Source organism: Lepisosteus platostomus, chromosome 17, assembly GCF_059453375.1.
Source record: "Lepisosteus platostomus isolate fLepPlt1 chromosome 17, fLepPlt1.hap1, whole genome shotgun sequence".
NCBI classification, from domain to species: domain Eukaryota; kingdom Metazoa; phylum Chordata; class Actinopteri; order Semionotiformes; family Lepisosteidae; genus Lepisosteus; species Lepisosteus platostomus.
In genome coordinates, this window is record NC_142627.1 from 22,092,744 (window position 1) to 22,113,554 (window position 20,811).

Sequence of the window (20,811 nt, forward strand, 5' to 3'; positions counted from 1 at the left end):
TTTACAAATTTAATGGTGATCACTCTTCTAACAATTGAAAAACAAAAGCACCAATCAGATAAAACTACAAATGAAAGGAATTATTTTCTACTGTCCTGTCAAACAGACTTGTGCCTAAGCCTATGGCACAGATGGTGAAATGCACTGCAGTTACTGAGCACATTCAGTTCACTATTAAACAGCTAACGTGATTATTTTTTCACTACATGAAATTTGATCCCATACTTGAGGCAATCATTATTGAACCAAGGTCCCTTGGTCTTCACATTCATGTCACTGAAATGTGGCTTGTTATGTCACATGACATCATTATAGTTAAAACAGATCCTATTAACATACTGCTTCACTTGTTGGTTTGGCAACATGAGTTCCGGTAACTGTAACAGGCTGGGTAAATTAGTGAATATAAGTGGCAAAATAATTGAGAATAATCAAATCAACTTAAGCATCCTTTACAAACAGAGGGTGACTAAGAAAGCCAAAAGCATCAGAGAGTGTGTGTGTCACCCCCTCCATTGCGAATTCACACTTCTCCCATCTGGGAGACGCCTCTGTGCCCCGAGGTGTAAAACCCACACTCAGGAAATCTTTCATCCCCACTGCAATCACACTCTTAAACAATGCAAAGTCACTACCTTGTCTCTTGTTTCTTGTTTCTTTCTCCTGTAACGCTGCTGTATTCTCTTCCCTTTTGATAATGTGTATTGTCATTGTGTTGAGTTTGACTGTGCCGTAAAACTAATTTCCTCTAGGGGACAATTAAACTTGAATTGAATATTAAGCTACCAGGTTTAGCCCCAGTTGCAAGGAGCTCAGGTGAATTGAAAACCTGAAAAACCCGAAGCCCTCAACAAGGAGCTCCACGCCACCATGGTCTTGATCAATGCCCTGAAGAAGAGTGTGCCCCTCCAGGCACCCAGGCTCGCTCTTCCTACCTCAGGATGGCCAGCTGCACAGCCTTGTCAGAGCGGTGGTGGTCCAGCGCCCTCACCAGCGCCTGGTAGGTGTCCCTGTCTTTCATGATGTCGTTCAGCTCCTGCTCCAGCTGGGACACGTCGTCGCAGATCAGCCGCTCCAAGGCCAGGATGATCTCCTTGGTGGCCGTCATCTCCTTCAGGCTCACCAGCAGCATCTTCAGCTCCATGTCCTTAAAATCCAACTCTTCTTTCGATTCTGGTGTGCAGGAGAGCATAGAAAAATAAGGGTAGTAAAAAAAAAATGAAAGGCCTTCTCCAGCAGAAATTTGATCGTGCCTCCTAGGAATCCCCATCTATAAACTGGCTTAATTTCTTTGCTCTCTTCCCCACCGATAGCTGATGAATGGCGAACATAGCGACAGCAGCCAAAGTGTGCCACATTACCGAGGTGGGGGCTACACACTGGTGTTGGTGGGGGGAAGTTTCCATTACCGGTCAAGTGCTTTTAGAGAAGTGTCCTTGCTTTCCATAAGTATAAGGATTATTCTTATGTGACCAGTTTAAAAAAAAATAATTTCCATATCAGAAGCGATTAAATTCTTCTGATCATTTTTGCTCTAGTTATTTTAGGTAATTTTATTGTACTTAACAGCAGTTATATTCCTAGTGAAATGGCAGGTTTCATATACTGTGCTCAGCAGAACTGGTCTAGTTAACAACCGCCGACAGAAAAATAATCTTCCACACTAAATCATCTTAAAGAGTGGAAAGAACCACATAACGTGTCGTAGTGCATCCTATCATAGCAGTAAGGCAAATAAAAGATAAGGAGAATAATGGTTGTGTTTTTACTGGGGTCAAGCACACTATATAGAGCAAATATTTAAGAATTTCTTTACAACACTCCAGGTCACACATCTCTCTTCATTTGGATGTTATACTCAACTTGAAAAGTTGCACAGGTTATCGAACCATCTACAGGTTGTTGGGTTTTGGAATAAGCACAGCAAGATCGCAGTGGATCTGGTGAGCGAAACTTCCATCACTACAGTAAAACTGCTTACAGTTCGTGCTCACCTTGTTGTCAAAACGTGCGACAGTGGATTCTAATAACCCAGGACATCCAAGAGGCTCTTTAGCATTTGGGAATAAATCAAATAAACAAATCAGGCAAGCCCCATCAGAGTCTGGCCATTTTTAGTTTACCCCACCAGTTGTTCTGAATTCTCCAAGTCAAATGCAAACAGGATTACAGGGCCTTTAGCTCACATGCATCAATAAGACTGAGTTGTGAAAAATAATCCTTGTGAGTTAAATAAAAGATCATAGCAAGTTTAAAACTCTACACCACACTTAATATATAGGAGAAATATGCTTATGATTTTGAGGCAGGCTTCATGAATCCTAAGGAAATATGATTTGATATACTGTACTTTGAAATATGATTTGATATACAGTACTTAAAGTATCTATATTTATATACGCAGGTAAAAATGGCATGTTCTTTATAGGTTTTTGAAGAATTAGCTACTTTTTTTTTTAACTTCAGGTTGTCCGTTTACCAAGACTAAGCCAGGTTGAGGATGAGGATCGGTACCTTTCTTCTCAATCTTGTGGACCATGGAGATGTGGTTGAGGGCTATGATAGCCAGCATCCTCTCGTGGCTGGAGGCCGAGATGCATTTCTTCCCAACACAGTGGTTGAGGACTGTGAAGACATCAGAGGCCACCAGCTGCTCAGCCAGGCTTTTGTGGTTTGTAATCAGGGCAATGATGACAAGAAGGCCATTGCGCACTGCATAGGTACACCTGGGGGAAAAGAAAGATGAAGAGTCAACATTCCTGCTGAAACAGTGTTGTTTTAAAGTGTGAACACAAGATCGATTTGAAGAATGGATATGAGCTGGGTGGGACCAGCAACACAGGCAAACAGCTACATCTAACAATCCATACAGACTATCCCCAATGAAACACTACATTAATGCCTGTATTTAAAAAAACTGATCCTAACAAGACAAAAAAGCAGGAATTGACTTCCAGTTTTTTTACGTACCCGGATGTGTTCAACATGAGCTCAACGGCAGCTGGAATGACACCAAGGAGACCCTTAGAGCCCTCAGGGGTAGCTGAGCCAATACTGGCGAAGATCTCAAGCATCATCTGAGCCCCAGATTCGGAGAGGGGAGGGCAACTGCTTATGCTGCGAATGTCATGCTTGCTGGCACCAGTAATGACTTTCAAAGCCTGCAGGCAAAGGGAAAACCGGTAAATTCATACAACACATGGCTTTTCAGTTGCAGGAACATACCTTCCTAAAATCAGACTAGGGAAAAAGTCACTTTTTTCCCCCTACATATTCCATTCTTAATGCAATGCATTTTTGATACTTCAGGTTAATATTTTTAAAACACTGCAGCAGTGGCAATCAGCTTTGCAGAGGTAACAGAAAGAGGATGGCATAAGTGATTAAAAATAACACCAGAAGCGCCAATTTGTGCTAGAAAAAAAACAACTTTTGCTCAATGACAAAATAAAAAACAGGGCACAAGAACAAAGGGGATACCGAAAGCACTTGGGTGACCTACCGCTAGGGCTGCCTGCTGCACTGGAGGACAGCTGGAGTGCTCCTGCATGCAGGACAGGATGGCCTTCACACCTCCCTCGGTGGCAAAGGTGACCCTCCATTCGTACTTCAGCATGAGGGCGTGGATCAGCCGCAGGGCACTCACCACCTTCTCCTTCAGCTGATTGGTCAGCATGTCCACCAGCATCTTCAGCACTTTGTCCCTGGACACACGACAGAGCGCAATCAGAGTTGAGCTACACTGTCCTGCTCCTTCAATGCAAAACTCGTACATCACACTGTTCCCTAGACACACATTAGTTAGCATTTCCCTTTTAATGTGAAACTGCTGTAAAACATAGAAAAGATAACGGGACAAGTACAATTTTAAATGCATTCTGAAAAGCATAAGAAACATTTTGGCTGTTGAACCTTCTTCAGGTGTAAGAAAGGTGATGGGAATATAAGTTACAGGAGCGCAAAGGACAGAGTAGGTGAGAATGCTCACACAGATGAGTGTGTGCACACAAAGGAGGTCTGGGGAAGAGGTGCGAAAAACTGAATCTGTAAATGGATCGAGAGGGTTGAAAAAACCGGTCTGCAATTGAGAGAACTTGGAAAGTGTGATCCAAGTTTAAGGATCATCCTGGCTTCTGATGTTTTTCTGGAGAAGGAATCCTAAAAAAGTCCCTGTAAAAAGAGGCAGAAAGAAAGGTTCCGGAAATAATATCCGAGCGAGCTGAAATGGGGAGCTATCAGCTTAGAGAGGTCATGGACCCTCACAGCTTTGTCGCGGTCAGCCAGTTTTCCTCCCGTCTTGCCGATGGAAACGGCAGAGCATTTTCTTCAAGGGATGCAGTAAATGAGATAACGTGATACATATGAAGCTCTCTGGGCGATACTAGATGCATATGTGCAGGCGATGCAGTGGCTTCTGTTACAGGAAAAGATGTCTGGTGTGAAAAGTAGCTGTGGGTGGCTAACGGACCTGTGGACAAGAAGGGTGCACAGATTAGGAGGTCAGCTACACGAGATGACTGTAGGGTCTGGAAAAAAGGTTCCAGTTGAGGGGTCATCCTGTAAAACAGAGACGTCATCTTTGACAATCCATGATCCTGGGAACAGAAAGGGAGTTGAATTGGAAAGGATGCACCAGAAGAGAACGGTTCTGGGTCTGCGAATTCCTCACTGGGTTGATGGTCTGAGGGCCCTGTCAATACAGCCTGCATGTCACTTCATGTCAGTGAAGAAAGGAGATCATGTACAACTTCAGATTCTACTAATTCAGGGGTGTTTAATTGTGGTGCATCAGGACCAGTGTATCTGTGGGTTTTTATCTCAGCGTAGCTCTTAACCCATATCAAATGGTTACTGGCTTAACTGGACAAATGTAACAGCTTTTCCCAGCTCTTCTAGTGCTGCTGCTCTAAAGAGACCTGGAAAACCAGCAGAAACACTTGCCCTCCAGGAGCGGAACTGGACACCTTTATAATAAATGATCTGAGAACCTAGTTAGTAATGTGAAGTATGCCGACAATGCAGAACTCCAAATGTGACTTGCTTCTTTTAAACCAAGGTTTCTGAACCTGATCTTGCAAAACCTGCACGCATGAATACCATAGCGTGATAAGCCCATTAACTGCCAGTGGTAAAACTGTGCAGCGGTAAAAAGATGGCCAAGCCTCACTTATAGCTCCTCTTCAGAAAGCTGTCAGAAAGAAGTAAACAGGCTTGTTTGAGGAGAAGATTGCAATTTGCCTTCCTTGCAAATGCTCCAGGATGGACAGGACAACTGTGATCATTCCAGGGCCTTACCGGATGGTCTGGGCAGAGTCTGTTCTCAGAGTGCTTCTCTCCTGGCTGCTGTCCTCCTCCAGCATCTTGGTGAGGAACCTCAGGCCAGCGAGCTGCTGAGCCGTGTCTGAGCTGTTCTTCTTCATGATGTCTGCCACCTCACCCAACTTCTCCAGACAGTTCTTCTTACCCTGGATCTTCGGACTACTGAACACTGCACACCGAGGCAGAGTGGCACAAAGAGGACACGATGTCTGTCTAGTGATTTTTTGTTTTGTTATGATTTTAAAAACACTACCTCTGACAATTTCTACACATACAAACTTTCTGACAATTACAAATATGAGAGACTGTATAATCGCCTGTGACAAAAAGACACAAGAAAAAAACCCAAGAAAGCCTCCTGAAATTCAATGTAAAAAATCCTCAGGTCACTTTTGTCAAAAACTTCAATTAAAAATGAACAACTTGGGAGTGTTTTGGTGTCAGAATAAATGGCTTTGTTAGTGTAGTTTTTCCAGTGTGAAAAATGCCCAAATCCATGGGCTATCACATTATGTGTGAGAATGTCATCATGAATATGCCCTGAGCCTATTAAAACACCACAGTAGTTCTGCAATTCACATGCCAAATACTGTGCCTGGAATGATGAAGCAGTTTGGTTGCAGGTCCTGTAAATGTCTGCCCAGCATGTGGGCATGTGTCAACACAGCAGACAGGAGCAGAACGCTCATCTTTAACACCTCCTCAACCAGCTTCAGTTGTCCAGAGCTTCAGCAAATGTCGACAACTGGGGCTCAACACAGGCCAATTAGTAGGATAATAGTCTGAAGGCGTCTGGCAATCTGAGGTTTGCAGTGCCTGCAGTGGGCCTTATCATGGAGAAATCCTTACTAATAAAAATGCTGCACAGCAACATTGGACAAAGGAAGGGAATTTTGTTGACAAAATGTGAAAGTCATTCATGAATCGAGGTTTAGTCTAAGCTTTGCCAATGGCAGACTTTAGACCAGTATCGCGGAATAAGGACATCAACCAAGTTTTTGGGCATCTTTGATGCCTGTGCACTTAAGTTAAAACTGATTTCGCAGCCAATTCATCAGCATGGATTGCAGTCATTTCCTCTGCTTTTCTGATAAACTGAACCGAGCAATGATTTTGAAAAATAAACTCTCAAGTAAAATCAGTTTAATCGCAGAAAGGACATTTTTTTCCTTGGCATATAATCTTTAAAAATATTAGCCGAATCCTTCACATAAAAATAAGGAAACATCAGCACACCTTTCATTTTCTCCTCCATGTCTTCAGGATACTTTAGCTCGTCGTCCTTCGGCAGCTCGCTCTCGGGCTTGGAAGAGGTGGAGGAGCTGGACGAGCTGGTGGCATCGTGAATAATCTCCTTCTTGGGCTTCTTGGAGACAGAGCCCAAGCTGCCCAGGGACGAAGAGGAGGTGCCCTCATCTCCTAGGTCAATGGGGCTGAGGGGCCCGTTGAGGCGGTCCTGCTCCAGGCCACCTTTGCGCAAGTAGTGCTTGATGTAGACGTGCGAGCTCTGGAGGTCACTGAGGCAGGAGGCCTGTAAGTTCTGAGTCAGATACTGCAACAGCTTCTGAGCTACCTCAACCGGCACGGACAGCTGAATCAGAGTTGCATCATCGATCTCCGCCAGCTAAAACACACACAGGCAACACCGAGTCATTACGATCACAGCATGGGTTCGAAGCACGGGCACAGACATGACCACTGGGATTAACTCAAAAGAACTGCACGTACAGCTTATGTTAGTCAACAGGACATGCACAAAAGAGAAGGCAAAGAAAACTAAAATAAAAAAAATAGCTGGGTTTTGTTCCCCCCTCCCCCCCCCCCCCCCCAAGAGGTCACCAGGAGGAAACTGCGCTCACCTGCTCATCCAGGCTCTGCTGGATGATGTTGTTGACCTCCTGCTGCTGCTTTGGTTCGAGTTTCTTGACAAAGAAGAGCGTTTCCCACCACTCTGCCCGGCTCAGAGCCCCGCTGTGCTCCCCTGTCCCTTCTGCCAGGTAGGGCAACGAATACAGACCGCCAGGAGGCTTGTAGAAGAACATCTGACTCACTGCCAAGCACCGCCAGAAAAGAAGGAACACTCTTCAGGAACTTCCTCAATAAAACTTCATTAACTTAAGCAGACCTGCAAGCAGAATTCTGATGCTTCCAAGCACGTTTTGTCATGAAATATATCGAAGCAATGCTGCAGCAAAGTTAGTGTAGGGTTTAAAGCAAAGAATGTATATTAATTATTTGGATTTTCACACATATAGAAGCTAAAAAGCAGCTACAAATGATGCAGTTATAAAATACTCTAATAAAGCGATATCACAGTTAGGCTTCTAAAGAACGGACAGAACAATGAATGAAAAGAACAATGTGTAAGAACTGTTTTACTATGCTCATGGCTTTGCTATGCCTAATCATGACCCTGTTCAAAATCAAGGTCAAATGTCCAAGGTCATGGCCCTGCACTGTAAGGAATTATAAGTTTTGCATTTCTCAAAGGTCACAATCAAAGATATTACACTAAACTGAATACGAACACGGACATTATATCAGACAGAAAACACATGCTCTGGGAAGAATTGCAAGTCTTCTATATGCTTCCACAGATAAATACTGGAAGATGTAAATATATCAACTGAGTTTCACTGACATTTGCGTAGCTCACAGTCATCATGTTTTATGTAGCTACGTGCCTTGAACAGTCTTGACAGACCACCTAGCTGTGGCTCTGTGTGCTTATTTTGACGTAATTGTTTCCGAGAAGAATCTGAGCGCAAAGGCAACATGGCCACCAAACCACGTGACCCCTCGCCCTCATGTTCACCCATCGACTTCCCCTGGGCCTCGACAACTCTGTCATTTCACAAATATTCTTCACATACCAAATAAGAAACCCAGCAATAGATCACTGCAATCACGGGCCACAGAAAAGACGTGCCTGTTTCCCCCCCCCCACACAGGTACACAGAAATTTTGTCCACGATTAGAAAACGTTAAAATTCACGTCTTGCTCGGTAAAAATCTAAGTCTCAAAGGCTCTACGCCCCTGATGAGCCTGCTTGTCCTGAGACCCGCAGGACTCCAGTGGCGTGAAGCCGAGACGGGGCAGGCTGTCTCGCTGGTGCTCTTACCTGTGGTGAGCTTCAGGGTTTCCGTGAGGGAGGAGGCCTTCTCTTGAGCCTCCTTCTCCGCCTGCCCACTGCTGCCGCTGCCCAGGATCTCGATCATGTGCCAGTGCACCCAGTACGTCCTGGACAGGGAATTCCAGTACACCTGGGGCAACACAGGAGGGAAAACGGGGGGGGCTCAAACCTGATGGTAAAGTAGGTCCCCACTTTCTCCATAACACTTTCTATCAAGTTGGGAATATTGAAAAATCTGATACTGGACAAGCAGGCTGGCATTAGAAATGCCCATATCTTAACAGGAATCTATAAGAGATAAGTTATATGGCATAAAAATAAAATGTGTATTTCATTAGCCTGAAGAAAACATCCCAATATGAGGTCACTCACAGCTGACTGTGAGATTAATCAAAACCTTTGCTGGGCATCTGAAAGGTCAAGTGGTTTCTTAATGTATAAAAATGTTTAAATGAGAGTCCCTACCAGGGACTTGCCCCAGTTAGATCTTAAATTTGAAATGGCTGTAAGCCAGAGAGAACTAAATGACTTGAGCTAATTGTGAATGGCACTGCTTGGCCTTACTATGAAACACGGGACTTCACAAGTCATTTTCCAAAATGGAACTAAAAAAAGTATACTAAACTTAAACTTTCTGAAAAAGTTGTGGATGAATTTTCAAGGTGCAAAAGCACCTTAAAATTCCTACTAAAAACTATTCTAATAGATTGTTCAGCAAGCATTTAGATGATACTGATGCTTTCTAGGAATCCTGTTAGCTTTCTTTATGCAAATTATAGTAGTAGAAAATTATGAGCCATTTGGACCTTCAATCCAAATCTTTCAATAAAGAATCACTTAATAATGATAAAGAACAAATTAATAAACAACTGATATTGGACTAACAGGCACATAATGGGAAAGATTTAAGAGTAGACAGTACCCTTTTGAGAAATTTTAGTATGGTACCAAGTGAGACCAATAATCCTTTTCATTATTACACAGAAAAGCACATTTCTAGGTATATCAACTTCACACAAGAGAGCTACGGAGGTCTGGTATAGCCTACAGGTAATCAGATCAGCAACCTAGCCACAATCCTTCTAAAATGATAAATCATCGATTTCAAATCAGCTTGCAATGAAAGTAAGCTCCTTAATACTTACTGTAATATATACTTTCAGAAAACGTAATCATAAAAGATACATTCTTTCACTCAAGCTTTATTTGGAATAGTGTCCCTTAAGTGGAAAAGTACTTTAATCCCACTCGAAAGCATAAGAACAAGAATGAGAACAAATAAGAGAATGCTATTCACTTCAAGAAGCCAGTTTGTTCACTAGAGGCAAACTGAGCCGCTCAACACATCCAGCTTTGAGGAGCTGGTCCCAGACTCCCGAAGAACTTGACTCAAGGTGTGAAACACACAACCTCAGATGCACGTACCAAGAATGTATCCACTGACCTGTACTGCCTGACAGCTTAATGCAATTCCGCAGCAACTGAATTCACGTATTTAAAATCTCAAAAGGTCTTGACCATGCCAATCCAAGGGACTTCATTAAGACCAAAAACACACGCCCCCCACAACACAAAACGAAAATAGTTTAATAGTAATCGGGACAGAAAACAGCAGAAACGTCTTTACATAGTGAAATCCTGGAAGCATACTGCACTGTTGAAGCTGCTGACAATGTAGGAATCTTTAGAAACTGCATGATGCAAGTCTCGGCTCACTAAGCTAGGAGCCAGTGGACTGCTGAAGGTCCTGGCAACCAGAGATGACAAGACACCTGAAAATGTAAAACCTTAGGGTAGGAAAGAACTGAAAAAAAAAGCAGAAAAACATATCCAAATGCTCATCTTACAAATCCCGGAAAACAGTAAGACTTTCTCGGTTGTAGCCATCTGACAAGATCAGGCGCGGGGACCACGCACCTGTACCGGAGGCGAGCCGTCGTTGCTGTATCTGAACTCCCCCTCGTCCCCAGCGCTGACCTCCTCGTAGTCCTCCAGCATGCGGACCAGCATGCCGCTCTTCAGGTTGTCCTGCACGTACTCCACGTAGGCGGAGCGGCTGGCGAAGTCGGTGCGCGTCTTGAAGCCGTTGGCCGCCTTCTTCTTGGGCGGCGAGGCGGCCAGGATGGTGGGGGACGGGGTGCTGCGAGGCTGGAAGATGGAGCGGATGACCTTCTGCTGCTCCTCCTCGGCCGAGGCCAGCAGGGCGGCGGGGATGGGCTGCCGGTTGCGGTCCCAGCCCATGACGCGGACCAGCTCGGAGATGAGGTTGGCCATGGCCATGGTGAACTCGAACTCCCGCTGCGCGCGGGACTGCTCCGTCAGGTGCGGGGCGGAGGCGCAGTCCTGCCGCTCCGAGCTCTGCTCCACCCCGCTGTTGTTCAGCTTGTCCATGAGCGACGTCACACACAGGTAGCGCTTCACCAGCGAAAACAGCAGCTTCCCCGGAATCTGCAGATGCAGACAGAGCAACATCAACACCTCTTCCTACCCCAGAAACACATCTGATTTACCAGTTATATAAACCCTGAAGTCTTGCATGCATTAAGTAACACTAACACAATGCAGTGGGCATATTTTGGATGGGCATGCCAAGATTTTCATCAAACCCAGTTTAATTTAAAATCCCAAATATTTCAATTTTAAAAAATCATTTTCGTGACATATTCAGACTGACACGTCCGCATTAATATACACAGAGCAATATGCCAACGTCTACTTGCTGTTTTCACAGTGATGACGCTGTGTTACCTGGGGCAAGTGAATGCCCTCAAAAGAGATGCCATGCTCCTCTGAAGAGGTGGTTTCAGCAAATAACTCAAGGAGGGTGTAGCGATTGTCAAAATCCATGTGCTGTTCAATGCCATCTTGCTGACTGAGGGACAGGAGGACATAAGCACGACTCCCTAAAGAAAGAAAGGCAAATCTGTAAGAGATCAACCACCCATACTGCTCAAGACTAACTGCACACATGCAAAAGAGCACAGCCAGACAGTGAAAAAACAAATAATCCTAACAAAGTACAGATACCCTTGTGAACAGAAGAAAATGCCAATAATACGTAAGCACTACACTGACTTATTTTAAATTTCTAACAACCCTAAATCAAACTTGCTTTAATAGCACAATTTAAAAGCGGTAAATGAGGACTATAAAATCATGTTGAAACTAAAACCCATGCAAATATCACATCACATTGAGACGCACAATATTATTGCATTAAAGTATATTTACTTTTTTTTTCACAAAGTAAATATACTGTAGGGGCTCAACATTCTCAAGGGTTCGGTGCAGAGAACCATCACAAACAGCCAAATTTGCATCTAGTCCACTCCTATACCATCACATTATACAACAGTATACAGTACCCAATGCTTTAAAGACATATATAAGGGCAGAATTACTTATTGAAGTTATAATGCATTGTTTTTAAGTTAAATTAAAATTGATCAGCTAAAAGAAATAATAGCAATCAAACTTATAGCAATTCCTTAAGATAAACAACATGAATCCCTCCTCTCTATCCAGTGGATGCCTGCACTTTCTCCGTCTTCATGATTAGCTTGTCCATTGACACGCCATGCCGAGTGTGGATGCTTGGTAGTGGGTACTTGGGCAAGCGGCAGGGAGAGGCTCGCTAGCAGGATACCACTGCACTGTGCTGCACATTTTAAGAAGAAAAAAAACCTATGGCTTGCCCTTGTTTTGCTTCAGGACAGATTTTAAGAACTTGAAAGAATGCATCTCCATTTAGCCCTTCTAGACAAAAATATAGATATAAGATTTTATAGATATGAAAATCTATGCTATGACATACTGAAAACCACTAAGATGGATAAGTCAAACTGTGCTTTCATTCTAGTTTTGTAAATGTATCTCACAACTGTGTGAAAACTGAAGGAAAGTTCTCAGCTGCAAAAGAAAATGTCCAATTACTCTTCTCTTCATACACCTCCCAGTTAGATATAACCAGAGGTTGTAAGTCGTTAGCACAGGAAGCAAAAGACCTAGTTGGTTCTGTGTTCTTTCAAATCTTCTACGCATTTTCACTGCAAACTCACAGACACTGCATAAAGACCGAGTTGGTCTTGTGATAAACAGCACTCAGGCAGAGTTTAACTTAACCAAACTCAGCTATATTCAGTGAACTGTGTGCCACTGCTTGGGGAATCCTGGTCACGTTAACGTTAAGTCACCTATAAAGATAAAATGATGACATATAATAAACCTGAACTGGTGATGTCTGGACCACAGGGCTTAATGGACCAATCACTTGCTCCAGTTCGGATATCATCTCAATTTAACACGATTCCCCACATTTTCCCTAATGCATGCTTGTTGCTGGACTTGTTGAAATCAACAGCTGCTCAAAGACAGAAGGTTGGACAGGCAAAACCTGTAATTACAGATACCTGTAATTGAGATTTATGAATGACAATGATGGGAATTTTACAGATCCGAAAATAGTGAACTCTTATGCAATTTTATGTTTGGTATATCAGCAATTGAGCTTTCAGGATATTGCTGCTGTTCCCACTTGTTTTGTGAAACTGTGTTTAAGCCAAGAGCTTTCACATGTAACGGCTGAAACTTTTCTTTATATAAAGGCTTTATGTAAGGCTTGGAGTGAGGAGGTTTTGTTTTTCCACCTATATTCAATTATTCTGTAATTCCACTACAAAATGAAAGTGAACTGAAACAAAGCAAGTATACCGAAAATGGGCTTTATTACTCTGTGGGCATTTATAGTGTCTGGTTTTTCAGATCAGATTCACAGATCGTCCAAGAGCTTAACAGAGTACTGCAAGCACACAGCCTTCTTCAAAGCATGCTCATGCTCTTCTACGACAATGTGATGCAATGTGATCTACGACAGCTAGATGTCTGAAGAAGGCCAGGTCCATTCTCAAGGACCCCAGTCATCCCAGTCACAAACTGTTTTCCCAGGTCTATGAAGTGCAGCCTCCTGTACACAACGCAGTGGTGAAAGTGAAAAAAAAATTCATGTTTACATTTCTAAGCAGGAAGTATGAACAACGTGATAAAGACTTACATGTAAGAGCCTGGAGCTCTTAGAAACTGAAACGGACCAAGCTGCATGAAATAGTAATCCGATCCGTTTCCCTTTGGTCGCGTTTCTGTGTGCTCAACCATCCTTTCGTAGTAACGTTACACAACATAATTCCCACCAAAAGGCAATTAGCAGTCGGTGCATTTTGCCAGACCCCAAGATAACAAAATGAATGTCGCCAAGTGAGCATGATTTATCATTATTAACCATTAGTCATATCATAAATGTGATTGTACATTACATTATTCATGTTCTGTTGAAAAGAACACTGTTGCTTGTTTTTGTCAAGTGTTGAACGGGACAACTGCACAGCCACATACATCAATTAGTGAACTGCAGGTAAATGTGGGTTAAAAGGATTAGGAAACAGGATCACCTATGAAATCTGGATTTCACGATCAAAGAGCTTATTGGCTGTTATGTTTAGTGAAAAGCACAACACCGGAATTTGCAGAGTGAACCGTGAAACAATCTAGTGTAGATGGTGAAAAAAACAACAATTTTGTTTACAGGTTAAGGAAATCAGAATGCCGACTAAAATGAATAACCAGCTTCAGATGAATTCTAATTCCTTCATACGCAAAAGGTTTTGGTAAAATTATGATACTGACACTTAAGATAAATATTTTTTATATTTCATAAATATTCTATTAAAAAAGTGACCTATTCCATTTCAAATAAAACTACCCAGTAAAGTCTTGACCACGTTTTATGAGCCCTTTGGGCAAAAGCTGGGTGTGTCAAACTTGAAAGTCTAACTGGTGATGCATATTTCCTGTAACTGACTTGGAGTCAAGAGGAGTGTGGGCTTCAGGACTCCAATGGACAGAACTGATTCAGGAATGAATCATCACGGAGATGGGTGGAGATGGCACACTTACTGACCCCCCCCGCCATGACTCACAACAGCATGACTGCCTCCCAGGCCTGACATCACCAACCAGACTGAAGAGCCTGAACACGTTTTAGATAACCGGTCATTTCTTTCATGTGAAACCAACTCACCTAGCAAATAACTAAACCTCTGAAAAAATCAGGTGCACGTATATCGACAAAAAAACCCTCTTAAAACTCTTAAAGATTACAGGCCTAAGTCCCCCTTTTCAAAACCCTCCACTGAGCCAGCAACGCAAACAAGCCTGTAACACTCTTATCATAAATGCGGGAAAGGTGCCCACGTTATTGAGAGTGGCTCATGTGAAGTTGTGAATTAATGCGTTTTTCAGTTTCGAAGCACACCTCTTGGAAACTTCAGTCTTTTTCTAAGTATTTGCTGGAACAATAACATAATTAAATGTTTGTTAACATTTTCAACAAGCGAGTTCTCTCAGTGCTAGACTACTGTATGTGTATGTAAAACCTATTAATTGCAGTGAAAAGTAAGCTTAAAGGACTAGAGATTTGATCTGGTAGATTTGTGATAACATACGCACAGTGTAAAACCTCCCCACTTTTCACCACAAGCTATAATATCAAACGTGCATATGCAAATATCTGAAATACTCCCTGAAGATGGCTCAGTGCCCGAGAAAGAAAGAGATCACCTTCAAACTACAAAATACAGATGGCCATATCAAGTGCACAAGCCAAGACCATAAACAGCTTCAAGTCTGACTTTCACACGTCAGAGGAATGAGAAAGATCTCTTCTGCAACTCTGTATGCCACCCCAATGGAAAATTCATCTACCAAGCCATGAATTATTGGGGTATCTGCTAGAGATGTGCTTTGGCAATTTCAGTTCAGTTAGGTTACAGTTACATTTTTCTTTTAGAAACATGATGGTCAGTTTGGTTTTGTCTAAGCCTAACTAGTAATATTGGGAAAAGCGTATTTGCATGACTATCGCAAAATGTTCTGCCAGCACACTGGATACTACCTATAGGTTGAGATCTTTTGCTACCTTTCACTATGTTATTGGTATTTTGTTTTTCCTGGAAGTAGTAGTACTGGTAAGAGGTAACAAAGATGACATGTTTTGCAGATGTGAAACAGCTGATTGGAGAGACCCATCTGCTGAATGTGATCGACTGGGTTGTGATCAGACGAGAAAGGTTAAGGTCAGAATATAAACAGCAACATCTGAAAAATAATCAGCTAATGCCCCCCCCCTCAGTCACAAATAAGTTGATCTCTAAATGAATAAATGTGCTTTCAATCACATCAAAAACAACGGTTATCTGTCCATGCAGTCTGAGCAGGAAGAATGCTTTCTGGATTGTGTATCTGTTATATGAAATACAAACAACACACTGACAGACTATAGTTGTCTGCATGTTCCAGATCTGAGGACAGTGTATGATGTTTTAATAAATTCATTTTACTTGACTGATGTTTTTAACAAAATAAAGAGATTAAATTATGTCTTTATGTAAAAACTGTGGTATATACTCAAACCAGTGTATTTGCTGGAGCAATGTGGGTACAGAACCTCACCTTTGCAATAGCAACAGCATCACCACCTCAGATCTAAACCAGAGATGCAGTACCAACTCCGATCAGGATAACAGGACCCTTACTGCTATCTATTGCACTGTTCACCATTTGTAACAGAGCAAACAGATATTAAGAAAAGGAAATGAAGTCACCACTTTCAGATTTCACTTCAGTGGTGATGTGAAAGAGGGTAACACATTGGCGAGAAGCAAGCACAGGGGAATTTTAAGAAACCGTCTCTCCAAATGTCTGAAAGCCACAAATTATCCGTGTTCCTCAAGGATGTACAGCACATGCAGTACACTATGCATTATGAGTGGTTAATTGAAAATTGGCTGATCACAACAGTATTGCACATTAAATTATTTTTTCAGAGCAATGTGTTCTTTGCCAAAGGGTGGAACACAAACATACTAAATTAAAAAAGAAGGCTTCCCATAGATCATGGGTATTCCTAAAAAACTATGAGGTAGACCAATTAAAATTCAAAACAGCAGACATGCACATTGTCAGTTGGCTTCTGTAGTCTGTTTGCATGAATGGTATGAGAACTGGTATTTTTCTTGGCTAGATAATTATGCAAAAGACATTTCAAAAACAGATAAAATGGAATGATGACCCTTCTCACAAGGCAGGTTTGCACCTCAGCATTAGAATAACACAATCTGATCTCATTGTTGGCCAACTGAAAATCTCATTTCCCCCAACAGAGACAGTATAGTTTCTGTTTTACAGAAAGGAATGTCTACAATTTTACATCATGCTGACAACATGTGAATGTGCAAACTATTGCTTATGGTTAAGAAGCAAGGCATTTAATCAAGACACTGCTGCTGCTTAAACACAGGCTGCCCCCTCCAATTAGAGATCAATTCCAATTAGTCTTCAGATGACTAGTCATTTCAACCGATGCCACATACTTTCCCAGTGTGGGCAAACTACAATTGATAATGAAGATTTGACAGGCCATGTGCCCTCCTCCTTCTCAGTTTAGAGGACAGATGCTTCATTACTAAAGAATTCTGATCCAACTAAAATTCACTCAAGTCCAAGGTTCTCAAACATTCTCCAAAACAACAAATGTGAACTACTCCCTGATAAATCGCACACCAGATGACATACAATGGCAAAGCACTGAAAGTATCAGAGGCTGCAGCGAAGCAAGTTTATTTTCATCAGCTACTCTTTAGGTCATTGCTACTCAGAGCTACAGAGTTGAAACCACATGAAACAACACATACATACTTGCAAATACATCTCAAATTGATTAAAACTGCATTCCAATAATGCTTTTAACTTACACTTCAAGAGAATTTAAGAGTGCTGGTCTGCCTGGTGTACAATGTACTTAAACAAACAGAAGGGACGACAGCAAAACTCTTGCACTAGACTTTGCAAATGGTTGTGCTAGAAAAACGTATAATCTGCAGATCTGAGAGTGTGCAGTGCAAGAAATCGAACAAGCAGCTCCTGAAAATAGAAAGGACCTTGATCATGAAGAGCTCTGTATGTTAAGCACTGGGTTTGCTTAGTGTGAGAAGTTAGTCTTGCAGCCGCATTGTGAACATGCGGAAACATTCTGATTTTAGCACAGGGGTGATGAGCAAACAAGGAATCGTGAAAAGCCATTTGTTGTAACCATTCTTCACAGAATTCTGTCAATACCTCTACATCTCTTAAACCAGGCACAGGATTCAATCTAGCTGTAGCTTCAGGAGATGGAAAAATGCAGTATAAAACTGCAATTTATGCAATACTAATTCACAAATATTTTTCCTCATAATATCAATCCTATCTACAGATAAAGAAATACAGTACCTAACAACTCTTGACTCATGGGAGATAGCAGTTAGGCGGTTTTCTCAGCCATCACTAACAAGCTCCAAACACAGCAAGTGCTCTCTCATGGTAAGAATTACTGGGCAGCCAAAGCACCTTTGCCTCTGAATAAGTTAATCTTTTACAGCAAATAAAACTGACAGAAATGACAGCTTATTGTGACAGTTATGTAACAAAACAAAGAAAAACACAATCCAAAACATAGCCTAGTTTCTATTCCACTGACAGTTTCGTCTGAGTTTTCTTATTAGTCTTTACTAAAACTCAAAGGTTGCTTGATATATGAGCCAAACAAAATGATCCACCTATAAATATGCTTTTAAAAGATATCAACATCAGACGAGCTGGGGCCACGTAAATGGAAAAAAACATGCTACCCCCACTCATCATTAGAACTATCTGGCCCTGATGCAATAATCTTTTGTTATGTATTTAAAGTATCTGTAATTAAAGAAATGAAAGATGTTTATGTTTTCAAGAATACAGTCATAATGTGCAAGTCTGTGGGTCACAGTGACTGACTAATTTACTGCTTCTTATTTTCACGATTTGCATTGTTTATCGTGAATAAAACCTCTTCCTATTTTAAATCTGTATTTTAGGCAGCTTAAGATAGTATATACTTGCATGGGTTAGAGATCTTAAAACTTTCTAAACTACAGAGCCGGCTATGATTGGTTTTAAAAAAATAAGGCCTCATCTGACAATGGGTGTGCAGCATCCTGACAAATAAACAACACATTAAAAGAGAAGAGGTCAGACTGCAACCATGTAGTTGTGCATTGTGGAGAGAAGCACAGACTGGAAATAGAGATGCATTCTAGTGATTACAATGCCTGAACTTGCTGAAAACGAAACTCTGAAAAAGGCAAGATAAAGCACAACTGAGGACCAAGCAACACCACCCTCAATACTAATAAAGTTACAGAATAATTAAACAAGTCAAAAGGACAACATTTCAGTCCAGGTATTGCGAATTTCACTGAAAATAATGAAGTTTAGATTAGAGATGCGGGTCTGTAATACTGCACATCAGCTGTATAATTTATAGCCCATCTCCATCGGCACTGGAAAAAGTCAATACTAACCAACCGTGCCTAAAGAGAATGGGGAAAAAACTGCGTGGAAAAAAACAAAATCCAATCAAAACGGATTCACAAGTCAAGTCGGGACCTGGGTGGCTAATCGGTGCTGTGGCCAGGGGGGAAGAATGAAGCCAGCCGTTGTCAGGTAGCGGTAAGGGACGTGCCAGCGAGAGGAGCAGAAAGGGATGGATGGCGGTGTGCTGGGCTTACCTGCGTCATGCGAGGCCAGGGCTCTGAGCATCTTGCCTGCGCTGCGGCGGGTCTGCCGCTCCTTGTTACACAGCAGCTCCATGAGCAGGTCCAGGGCGCCCGTCTCCTTGAAGACGCCCACCAGCGAGCCGATGCTGGCGTAGGCGCTGAGCACGTGGATGGTGTGCGTGATGCTGATGGCGGTGTCCATCTCGCTCTTCTTGGCCATCTGCTTGTGCGCCCGGCGCACCAGGTTCTTCACGTCGTTCTTCATGTCGCAGAGCTCCACCTCGTCGAAGGTGACGTCGGAGGGGAACTCGCTGCTGGGCTGCTCCTCCTTCACCGCCCTCTGGGGGTCGCTCTTGCGCTTGCCCAGCAGGGTGGGGCAGTTGGCGTACACGTCCTCCGTCGACATCCACATCAGAATGTTCTCGGTCTTGCTGTCGCTGGAGGAGCCGCCGCCCCCGCCGCCGCCGCCGCCGCCGCCCCCCACCCCGCCGCCGCCGCCGCCGGCCTCGCCCCCGCCGCCGCCCGACCCGCCGCCCTCGTCCACGGCCAGCACGCTCCAGCGGATCAGGTACTCCGTCTGGCCGTCGTGCGTGCGCCGCTGCCGGATCAGCTCCTCGGGGTACGCCTGCAGCCTGGGCCCCAGCTGCACCAGCAGGTTCCCGTTCCTGCGCTCGCCCACCATGGCCGGCCTGAGACCTGCGCGGGGGGGGGGGCAGAAGGTCAGTACAGGACTCCGGGCTCTCGCCACGCCCTCTCTGTGCAGCACTGGGCTTCAACACACGGGGCTCGCGTTATCGCCAGGTTTAATGCTTGATAGCGCCCAGAGCATTCAAATTGCTACCAATTTGAATAGTAAAGAGCAGTGCGGACTCTCAAGAGACCACATTTAAGTGCATCGGTGCATATCGCGTAACTGAGCACAAAGGCTATACACAAACACAACGAGACAAGTTTTTAGCGGTAGTAACAGAGCAACAGGACACAACCCGCATTTAAAGCTTCCCAAACAAGATGCTTGAGTGGCCCCTCGCATATGAATGCAAATGGGGAAAAAAAAATATCATTGATGGCATAAGCCTAGTGGTTCGCAACAGCTGGTTTCCAAGCAGGTGACCCGGGTTCGACTCCCGAGCCGGAATGGAACAGGGAGCTGTGGGAGCTGCCATGTCATCACACTGCAGCCCGACCTCATCGGGGCTCGGAAGCTAAGCAAGGCTGGGCCTGCTCACTACTGGGAAGGGACACTGCTAGGGCAAACCAGGTTGCCATGACAAGTGCTTGCCAGTGGACCAGTAGATGGCGCTGTTCCCAGACCTGCTGCATAGTGGGGGTACTCACACAGGTCACCCAGCTAGGTACTGCAATTCAGGGGCTCCCATCTGTGCAGTGTATGTGATCCTTTATTGTTAACTATTAAATAGGACAGTAACCCAAGAGAACTGTTAACCACTCTTGTCCCAAATACACACAACATTCAAGCAGCAACAAGGGACATTCTCCACAAACGATGATCATTCTGAAATTAGTTACATCGCAGGCAGTGGGAAATAAAAGCTTGTTTGATCGAGTCAAAAATACGAGAATGTTCAGCAATTCTCCAGGGAACACTAACCAATGAAAAGCTATCAGAAACTGAAGAACAAGCTCTCCTTTTTGAATTTATACATGTAATTTTAAACCTCACGTTCTGAGGTTACAGACGGCGTGATAAACTATTAAAATGGTATACGACC

The 20,811-nt window shown here is 43.3% G+C and overlaps 1 protein-coding gene across 4 annotated transcripts in view; it reads right to left on the bottom strand.

Annotated features, from left to right (window-relative positions):
- cul9 (cullin 9) overlaps window positions 1–20,811 on the bottom strand; it is a 41,029-nt gene that overhangs the window by 19,018 nt on the left and 1,200 nt on the right. For all 4 annotated transcript variants that reach the window (XM_088610294.1, XM_088610293.1, XM_088610292.1 and 1 more), the window contains exons 2-12: window positions 19,091–19,774; window positions 11,202–11,356; window positions 10,371–10,901; window positions 8,442–8,583; window positions 7,179–7,369; window positions 6,556–6,943; window positions 5,296–5,488; window positions 3,503–3,704; window positions 2,971–3,161; window positions 2,515–2,726; window positions 936–1,173 (exon numbers count right to left, since the gene is read on the bottom strand). In XM_088610294.1, coding sequence (XP_088466420.1) covers window positions 936–1,173; window positions 2,515–2,726; window positions 2,971–3,161; window positions 3,503–3,704; window positions 5,296–5,488; window positions 6,556–6,943; window positions 7,179–7,369; window positions 8,442–8,583; window positions 10,371–10,901; window positions 11,202–11,356; window positions 19,091–19,760 — 3,113 coding nt within the window. In that variant the 5' untranslated portion in view covers window positions 19,761–19,774. The remainder of the gene's footprint in view (window positions 1–935; window positions 1,174–2,514; window positions 2,727–2,970; window positions 3,162–3,502; window positions 3,705–5,295; window positions 5,489–6,555; window positions 6,944–7,178; window positions 7,370–8,441; window positions 8,584–10,370; window positions 10,902–11,201; window positions 11,357–19,090; window positions 19,775–20,811) is intronic.